The following is a 10,403-nucleotide window of genomic DNA, read 5'->3' on the forward strand; positions in this document are numbered from 1 at the left end:
GGCTAATAGCGTTAATAATCGCTATCATTTATAATATTAGTGAGAAAAACAATTGGTCTGAGACTCTAATTAAGAGAAAAAAATAATACAAATTACCTTTATTAACGTCCATACCTCATATAATTTTCGAAAGACGAAAATCAGTGTTTACATTAAAACTTCTCGCGCGACCTATATGTTATCGGCTATCAGCATTTTCTACACTTAACTTTTTGACCCCTTTATTAAATTTACAGCATGTGTTATAAAATAGCAAGTTTCGTAACTGACCTTTTGAGCTCGGGACAGGCACCTGGGCGCTGGTGTCAATTGCAGGTGAGTAGTTTTCTCATGTTTCTTCATTGACCATTATTATTCATGGCATTATTACGCGATGCTAGTTTTTACGATGAATTTCGTCGACTATGACTGGAAAGCGAAAGTGATTGACTTTTTGAGTTTTAGATTAATTTACACAACTTCACAAGGAAGTTGTATCTATGAGTCATCAGTTCAGCTTCAGCTTCCAGGAGCCACATGAATGGAAATATTTGGTTATTCAGTGAAAGTAAAGCCCAGCAGTAAATACGTAAAAATGGCGTTTAAAATTATCAGTAAAATCTTAAATGGGAATGCTGCCAGTGTGTACAATTTGCTTTTATACTTGCTGTGTACTAGTGCATGTACTGTAATTATGTGCATAAAACAAAGGTATTATATGCTCTTCACCTCAGTTACATGTACCAATGTACAAGTGTCTAAGAAACAGACAGTTCCTAGTAGTCTTTTTAGCTGGGAACTTCTACAATGTGTATGTGGAGACCATTTTGGATATCTGAAATCTGCAGCTACAGGTTATGAAACACAGTTCACATTGAGATCATGATCAACATTTTCACCTTAACTGAACTGTGACATACTGTATTATTTTACTTTTCGGACATCGAAGATTGCTGTTGTGAAGAGAAGTTATGTAAGGCTACACATGTAGTGACATAACACTGAGACAGCAGTTTGGAGAAACACCGGTAGCGGGTGTGTGTTTGTGTGCGTCCTTATATCACACAGTTGTGTAATCAGCTGTTATATATGCATTCCTGTATCACTGGACAGGTGAGTAGAGGGCTTACTCATTTCTTCCTAATTCTTTGTTGAATTTTATATTGAAACAAAATGCCGAATCAAATAAGTGTTTGTTAACACATGTAGCAGTGACTGGTTAACTAATAACAAATATGTATGCACTGATGAATTATAAATGAAGTGATTTGATGAGTATGAAATATGGGACAAGGAAAACATTCTAAAATGTGAAAGAAGGATTAATTTTTTTGTTTTGAAAAATTTTTATTAGTAACTGGATTTGGTGCCTAATGATTCTTTATAATCCACATAGATAAAATAGTTGAAAATAAACAGGGTACATGAAGTGCATTAAATTGTTTTGCATTTTAGTCAAATAATTATGTTTATTTTATGTATTTATCAAGTACTCGCGAACTACATATGCATGTATTTCATATACAGCATTTTGTATATTTTCCACTCTTTACACTATTTAATTTCATGTGCATTATATTATTCAGAATTGTTCTCTGAAAATCATTTATTTATTCATTTATTTATGTTAATTAATTTAATTAATTCATTTACTTTTTATTCATTCATTCATTCATTCATTCATTCATTCATTCATTCATTCATTCAGTCCAAAATATATGACAGAGAATGAATAGAAATTGACATTACATTGTTGATTCCAGACAATCAGACTGTACGGCAGGGTCAAGTCTCTGGCAGCTCTAGTGCTCTTCTCATCTCACCTCCAGCTATCAGATACTCCCCCCTCAGCTGCATTTCACCAAGCTGCAAGGTGAGGAATTCTGTGTATAAATACAGTGGAAATGACAAAAGGAATAACTGAATAGGTGTATAGATAAATCAGTGGATAGTTAGATGAATGTATATGTAGATGGAAACAAAGTGAAGTAAAAAAAGAACTAAGTATCCTAAAAAAGAGAAAAAAAAAGATAATTTTTTCATGGATAAAGTTTTCAGGATTATGCCTGATTTCAGGGTTTTCAGTCTTCACTCTGATTGTTTTTTTTTTTTTTTTTTTTTTTTTCCATGTAGATTAAATGCGATGAGAAATTGCATGTTACATTTTCTAGATTTTCAGTTTTCACAACTTTCACCCCTATTATTACAATGAAATAGATCCATAGCTATCGGTAAAACCTAGGAATCGTACATTTTAGCCAAAATCCCAACAAGATGACCTCCAAGCTAGAGGAAGCCAGGCACAATGCACTGTGGGGACTGTGTATAGCTGATGCACTAGCCATGCCTGTACACTGGTATTACAACCCTGAAGACATCAAGTACGGCTATGGGGATTGGCTGACTGGATATAGAGCACCCAATCAAAAACACCCTAGCAGCATCTTGTCCCTGTCTGCCGTGGGTAAGGGGTTATAGTACTAGCCTAAATGTGTAGTATTGATTTTAGGTATTATAATTTGAACTTGTCAGTTTTATTCTTGACCTATTTTATAAAAGCAAAGAATATATTTTCATAGGAGATAATAATCTTTATTTATTTATTATATATTTAATTTACATTGATTAATCATCTGATAATATTTTATTACAAGGCAAAGTACACCCTGGCTATAATTAAATTTTAGGTGGATGGTAAAGTGTTGAAGGTTGAATGTTTAAGAGTGGTATAAATCATCTATTCAAAATTGTATAATTTATAAATTGATCTCTCTGATATTTAAAAATATTTGAAAAACATTCTTCCTCAGACGGCAGTGGCCGCAGTGGCTGGCATGCCAAGTCGAGACCAGTAGTGGGCAATGTTATCCTGCAAGGCAAGGAAAAGTACTGGATGTCTTCGAACAGAAACACCCACTACCACCAAGGTAAACTGAGTTTACTCCAAGTAGATGACACAAAATACAGAATAAAGTTTTGTATATTCAATAAAAAGATCCGGTTTTGAATTTAAGTGGTAACAGAGATTTTATAAGAATAAAATGATATTTTAAAGAAAATTATTTTCTACCACTCATTTTGATATTTATCTATATATTTATGAAGTCACGGAATTATACAAGATAAAATTCATCTTGCATTGAAAATTCAAAGGAACTTTACAGACACTTCAATATTAGAGACCTAATTTTAGTCATATTGAAGCCTTACGATTGAAGGAACAGTTTGAATTAATTGCATAATTTACAAAACTGATAAATTACTAAAAGAATACTTTTTATCAACTCCCATACATGTACATGTAGGTATGAAGGCTGGTGATAACACCCTCAATGCCCTGTGTGCAGTGCGTGTGGCAGACGTCCTCAAGAAGACTGACCCAGATGGCAAGCTGACCAACAGGGAGATCCAAGCTGCCGTCCTGGAGGACTATGTCCAGTTTTTGACCACACCCGACTCCCACAATGACACCTATGCCGAGTCTTTCCACAGGGCCTTCTTTAAGGACTGGGACAATCTCGATACTCCACCCAGGAAGGGGAAAGAGATTTTGGAGTTTGCTGAGAAAAGGTAAAATTCGAAATCTTTTTTGTTTACATTTCAGGCTTGTTAATTTCATTTCTGACTAATCAGTTTTTTTATTCAGAATTCTAGACAAGACAAGTGTTTGTTGACAAGCAAAGTCAATGCCTTCATTATTACACACACCTCTAAGTGATTTAATTCTTGTTTTAAGTTTTCAGATTTCTTCCTTGCTTCCATTTTAAGGGACTGTTAATTTGAGTTTTAGAATGTGTCTTTGCTCTATAATTTCCTCTAAAAATGAGCTTTTTCATTGTTTCAAAATTTTTTTTAAATTTAAGCTATATGCTTTTTCTCTACTCCAGGTATGCCCAAAGAATGAAAGAAAGCCCAGACTCCCAGCTTGCTGTGATTGGTTCCTTTGTCATGGCGATTCCATGGATACTCCACAGAGCCAGCCAATCAGCTGATGACTGTGCCAAAGCTGCGGTGGAGTTTGTTCGTCTTACCCACCCTGTGCCCAATCTGGAAACCTATGTGGATCTATATGCAAGGTATGCTGTCAAATAATAATAGTAATAATAATCATAATAATCATAAAAATAACAAAATACTACTACTTATTATTATTATTATTATTATTATTATTATTATTATTAACCATCTCATTTTATTGTCATTTTTATAGGATGTATTATTTCCTTCAAGTGAAGAAGATACTGCACTAATCACCTTTTTCCCCACAATAGAAAATAAAATGTGGACATAAAATGAGCTTCTTCAGCTTTGCGATGTGACTTACATATAACTCAGCATCTTTTTGAAAACCCCAGCCTGTGGCTTGGTTTTGTCATTCCCTTTGCACCAGTACTAGTATCTTCCTACAGTGACAGTAACTGTTTGTGTAATAATGTCTTCCCATAATACAACAGCAATTGTTGATATAGTAATGTTCAATGTCTTCCCATAATACAACAGTAATTGTTGATATAATAATGTTCAATGTCTTCCCAAAATACAACAGCAATTGTTGATGTAATAATAGTTACAACAGCAACTGTTGATGTAATAATGGTTAGTGTCCTCATAATACAACATTAATTGTTGATGTAATAATGGTCAATGTCTTCCCATAATACAACAGTAAGTGTTGATGTAATAATGTTCAATGTCTTCCCATAATACAACAGCAATTGTTGATGTAATAATGGTTAGTGTCTTCCCATAATACAACAGCAATTGTTGATGCAACAACTTTGGTTTTCCATGTGTATGTTCACGTCATGATTTTTTTTTTAGACTGTTGCATGCAGTTCTCAATGGAAAATGTCTCAGGAAGGAGGCAATGACAGTGCTAGAGCACAAAGAGATGGGTGGAAGAAAGAAACTGGAAAAAGTTTTGAAATTCATGGAAAAAGCGGAAATGTAAGTGAAATTCTTTCACATTATTAGTTAATTTTGTTATCTATCTATGACAATAATGAAAGCTATTTTTTATAGGATCTGAATTACTTTCTTTTATCTACTGATATTATTACACATAAAGGCGATGATAAAGCCAAGAATCAAATACATAATTAACTATGATAAGATACGTCTAAGATCTAATATACCAAAGATTGGACACTCGGCAATTCTTCAAAGGGTAATCCGATTAACTGTGGAAAGACGTTCGTACGGCGGAAGTAGTCAGTCGCGTTGTGATCGTGCGCAGGTAGAGCTCTGTTGCATGTGGGCGATTTCAAGGTAGGTAAATTACCTCTTTTAGTCTTGTAGTTTCTCTGAGAATGTATGTGCAGAAGGGAAAACTAACAGGGTTCACTTGTGTGTAAAATATGCAATATTTTGGAGCAGATATTATCGTGAAAATTTGCCTTCAATCCGTTGTTGCATTCAAATTAGCAATATGGCGACAGACAAGCGAGTTTGAATGCTTTGTTACCTAAGGTCTAACACGGGGAGTTTAACTTTATGTACGTTGGTTTTTATATTACTGATGACTGAATAACACTGTCGTTTTATTGGTTGATAATTTAATTTATAGTAGCTTAGTTTTCTATGAAAATTTAAACAATACTTCGGGCAATAAAGCAAAATGGCGGTGCTGATCATAATCGCCGGGGTTAAAATGCACAGCCGAACACGAAAGTGGATCTATACAATGCGTTGGCAGTTTAACTGTGTCCATCTAAAAAAGTAGTGGAAGGTCGTAGGGTCAAACTTAGCTAAAGTTTAGCTTTTTTTCTTAGGAATATTTAACGGTAAAAATGACAATAACACAAGATGGCGGCGACTTTTGTTATCGATGGGCTTCAAATGCACAGCCGAACACGAAATTAGATCTGTACTATGCATTGGCAGTTAAACTGTGTTCATCTAAAAAAGTAGTAGAAGGTCGTAGGGTCAAACTTAGCTAAACTTAAGCTTTTTTTCTTAGGAATATTTAACGGTAAAAATGACAATAAAACAAGATGGCGGCGACTTTTGTTATCGATGGGCTTCAAATGCACAACCGAACACGAAATTAGATCTGTACTATGCATTGGCAGTTAACCTGTGTTCATCTAAAAAAGTAGTGGAAGGTCGTAGGGTCAAACTTAGCTCAAATTTAGTTTTTTTTCTTAGAAATATTTATCGGTAAAGATGGCAATAAAACAAGATGGCGGGGACTGCAACTGGTGATATTTTTATCCAGGATTTATACCTAAGTAATGAGAAGATTGCGTGAAAATGTGCCTCACATCCTTATTTTTATTTTTTGTTTTCAGATGCCATTAAAATGGGTCAAGGCCCGCAGGAGAAAAAATAAAGAGCAAAATCTGGCAGCAAAATCAAAAGGTAAGCTTTCTGGTCTATAACTAGAACTTTTTAGTTTATGGAGTTGAAAGTAAAATGTCTTACATACATGGGCACTATCAATCTGTCCCTTGTGTGTCATGCTCAGTAAGATATTTCCACTGTACCGACAACATTATTACCAGTATCGGATACAAAAAGGCAGGTGCAATCACCACAGTGGATTGAGTGGAATTATACAAATGACAAATAATAAGAGACTAGCACATGTCAGAACCTTTTTGACAGTAAAATATTATTTTATTATTTCGGGTGAATGTCATAATGCAAGTGTTGCAGATGATTTAGATGCACCACTGTCAAGTTTGCAAAGTGATTGTAAACAATCAAAAAGACACACAGATGTATTAAATAAGCAAAATGGTAAGCTGCCCGAAATTAAATATTTAATTTTTGCTCGATAGTTTTACAAGTGCAGGAAAAGCTAGGTCAGTGTTGTCCGTACAGTGGACTTTAACATAACATGAGCAATTAACACGTCAGCATCTTTTTAACTGTGTGATAATATTTTTTTTCAGATATATGTTGCAATGGAAGTGATTCTGATGACGACGTACCTCTGTCAAGTTAACTCGGTGCTACTCAAGAACCTGACAGGCACATTGATATTTCAGCAAATGAACCACCATGAAACTAGCCATATGTTGTTCTTCATGAAAAACAAATATATCACTATAAATTGTCTCCCTTCTGTAAACTCTGAAGTCAAGTCTAGGTTGGAATTAGTCAGTAGTGCTCTTAACAATAGATAAATATTATCATCACGTGCATAATTTTTATTGAATGAGATATTAATGTTGAAACAAGTCAAAATAGGGGGAAAATGCTATAATTCTTAGTCGTGTGAAACTAGTACTCCTAAATAAATTACCTATCTGTTGTGATTGTGTAACAGTCAGTGGTATCTAAAGGTGTTAACATTTTTATTTGCATTTCAATATCTGTGCCTTATTAAATCTATAATAAAATGCTTATGAACAGAATATGACTTGTATTATGTTACTTTATCAGCCGGAAATGAATGATCAGTTTTAAATGCTAAATCTGATGAAATATTGATAATTTTTAGCAATCATCTTTTATTTAGTCATTTTTAGTGAGATGGAAAACAAAATTGTTACACATATTATTCTTCCAATACATTCTGTGGAAGATGTTCAAAAGGCATATGTTTCAAAACAGATTTTGCAGAGTTTAAAAATATGTGCATGATTATGAAGTCGCAAGGAAACTATATTGCATGTGTTCTAAAAATATGAAAAAACGAGTTTACTTTTATTTGATTGTCAGTATAAAGATATGTCTTACCTTTCACTATCATTATGAAGTAGGTACCCAAATTAGTGTTTGTGAAAGTGAAATTAAAAACTACTTTTTCTTAAAGGATTTTTTTTTTCAGTCCTTTTTGTTTCACCGATTTGCAACGAATGTTCTGGTGAATTTGAATTGATTATGCTCTAAAAGAATGACCGCTAATAGTGACGAAGTTTTACAAACAGGCATAATAGATCAAGTTTCTGTTTTGGTGTAGCTTCACCATTCAGTTTCTCCCAGTGATTAGCATGACCTTATTGTCCAAAACGGCATCGAATATCACTATCTGTTACGTTGATGATCTCGTCACGTTTCCGGCTATAACTCCAAGTTGAGTCAATTTCTATAAAATGGCAGCTGTTGTTACAGGTAGTGCGCTATTGGGTATTGCCTCCTCTGAATATAAAGTATTAAGACAACTACGAAATGTAAACAAACTGTACATCTTTAGAACTTTTTAATAAAAAACTCCACGTGTGCCATTGCTTATCCAATATGGCGGATCTACTTGACGACGATGTGGCGTCCGCGAGAATGCACGAGAAATCACGCTATTCGCCAAACACGGGTTAGGTACAATGGGGATTAAAATTAAGCCCGGCTATCAAAACAACTTAAGGGGAACAATAGAGCAATGTTTACCCGTACGAACGTCTGGTCAAAGGGAAAATGCCGCTGTCCAATCTTTCTGTTTATTAGATCTTAGGATACGTGTCTTTGCAGTAAAGCCAATTTATGATCATTGAATAAGATTTCAGCAGACTTATTTTGCGTTTTTCTCTCCATAAGGCTACCCCGTGGATCAGAGGAGAGGTTGAACATGTACCAGGAAGTGTCATTCACACTGGGCTCAGCCTGCTATATTCAGGGTGCCATGTCCACCATGTTGTTCACTGCTATGGAGTTTCATGAAGACTTTGAAGGAGGTGTCTTGGCTAATGCAAACATTGGAGGCAAGTTTTTTTTTTTAATCTTCCTGATTGAAGTGTTTTGGTATCTGAAATTGTTTTGTTATTATCAATAGGAGAAAAAGAAGTGTAAAATTTGATATGTTTGATTATAACTATTGCTGCAGAGAAATTGTGATTCAACTTTATGCTGACAAACTGACATGTAATATGTTAAGTATTGGTTTTTTTTTGTATTGTAAATTTATCTTTTAGTAAAAATAATATTTTATTTAAACTAATTTTCTAGGAGAAAACTGTCACAGGGGGGCAGCACTGGGTGCCCTGCTTGGAGCTGCTACCACCCATCATGGTGTCGGAATTCCTGCTAAATTTAAAGCTGAACTGGGGACATCTAGGGAGAAGCTGAGAGAGCTGACATCAGTGAAAAATGAGGGGATTCCCAAGCCATTTCAGGGGGTCTAAGTTGCAATAATTTCAAATTGCTCTCCACTTGAACTGTTCCGTATATAGAGAGCTGAAAAGTACAGTGATGTCCAGACTGCACAAAAGATATGGTATTATACATATAATTATATGAAAAGATGCTAGATTTTTTCCCCTCAGTTTGAATGTTATATTTATTGCAAAACACTAAGGACAGTATGGTCAGTATTTGTATTCATCGTCAGGTTCTACTTTTTTGCTGCTTTTTGGGACTACCTCAGTAGACTTCTAATCACATCTTAGGGGCAGAGGACAAATTAGTGTCTTCTTTTATAATTATTCTAAATGCATACAACGATGAAACATGAGACAGAAGAAGCACAGTCACTGCCCAAGATTAATGGCAAGAAAGTTTCAGCTATTATAATTATGATATTTTTTGTGTTATTAGAAAGGTGGGTATTATTTGCTCTCTTCTTGTTCGAGCGCCATCTGTGTTCCTTCTTTCGTGTGATTCTAGTTACCTTTGATCTCAAGTGATTGTTTAAATCCCTTTGGTTTCACGTGGTTTTCTATATTAATAGTTCAGGGTCAAATTCAAACTTGCGTATCTGACATGTTTGTTGATGAAGTTTTTCGTGATCTTAATTTCATTTCATCACTGTCTAGTCCTCTACCTCTGCTTTGTCATGGTAAACTTTGTTGTAAAGATATTCAGTTCCACTGTCATACATTCTAAGGAGGATTATAAAGGTATGATGAAGGTGTGTAGTTAAATTTGTTTCTTATTGATATGTACAAATTTAATTACTATTTTACTGCTTTGCTTTTATTGTTGTTTTAGGATACAATACTGACATCAGGGTTTTTTTTCAATAAAGAATACTGAATCCCAAACTGCATCATTTTACTTTTTGACTGAACTCGTTAAAATGGGAGCATTATCCTAAATGAAGTCACTTTACAATTTTAACATTAAAGTCCATTGATAACTGTAACTAAGTCAATTAAATTACCCAAAAGGGAAATAGGGAAATTTCTTTTTAGAGCTTATTGTTTTTTATCAAGTTAAGATTTTTCATTTAAATATTAGAGCGGAAAATCGCTGGTTTTAGCAAATTAAGTCCGGTTTTTCTCTTATTTATTTATTTTATTATATTTAAAGGCTTATTTTACTGTTTATGTTCCCCATCAATCCTGGCCTGACATATCTTTAATGTAACCTCCCACCCACAAAGCACTGAATTTTGCAACCAATCTTCGTTTTTTCATAAGATAGGCACGAATTAATGGCTACCATGCCAAACAAACAGCAGTAACAAAAATTTCCCTCGGCCAACCTTGGTCACTGTTTACTGGCTTTTTAATTGTATAGGAATCTGAATCTAAGTAGAGTAT

At 34.3% G+C, this 10,403-nt stretch overlaps 1 protein-coding gene and 1 long non-coding RNA gene across 3 annotated transcripts; both read left to right on the forward strand.

The window, feature by feature from the left end:
• Nucleotides 1-189: 189 nt before the first annotated feature.
• LOC106157197 (uncharacterized) lies at nt 190-9,902 on the forward strand. 2 transcript variants are annotated; one of them, XM_086997301.1, is made up of 10 exons: nt 190-315; nt 929-1,092; nt 1,743-1,852; nt 2,238-2,443; nt 2,790-2,906; nt 3,285-3,549; nt 3,867-4,055; nt 4,801-4,926; nt 8,461-8,624; nt 8,869-9,902. In XM_086997301.1, the coding sequence occupies exons 2-10, from the start codon at nt 1,069-1,071 to the stop codon at nt 9,042-9,044; spliced, it is 1,377 nt and encodes a 458-aa protein (XP_086853427.1). In that variant the 5' UTR covers nt 190-315; nt 929-1,068; the 3' UTR covers nt 9,045-9,902. The 2 variants fall into 2 exon arrangements, with proteins under 2 accessions (XP_086853427.1, XP_086853428.1); XM_086997302.1 differs by lacking the exon at nt 190-315 and adding an exon at nt 422-547.
• Nucleotides 5,100-7,340, forward strand: LOC147759660 (uncharacterized). The gene is made up of 3 exons (XR_015331360.1): nt 5,100-5,247; nt 6,270-6,339; nt 6,876-7,340. It is a non-coding gene; the product is annotated as an uncharacterized LOC147759660 (long non-coding RNA).
• Nucleotides 9,903-10,403: the final 501 nt, after the last annotated feature.

The sequence above is a fragment of the Lingula anatina genome, chromosome 10, assembly GCF_051362555.1.
Source record: "Lingula anatina isolate TDL-2025a chromosome 10, LinAna3.0, whole genome shotgun sequence".
NCBI lineage: Eukaryota > Metazoa > Brachiopoda > Lingulata > Lingulida > Lingulidae > Lingula > Lingula anatina.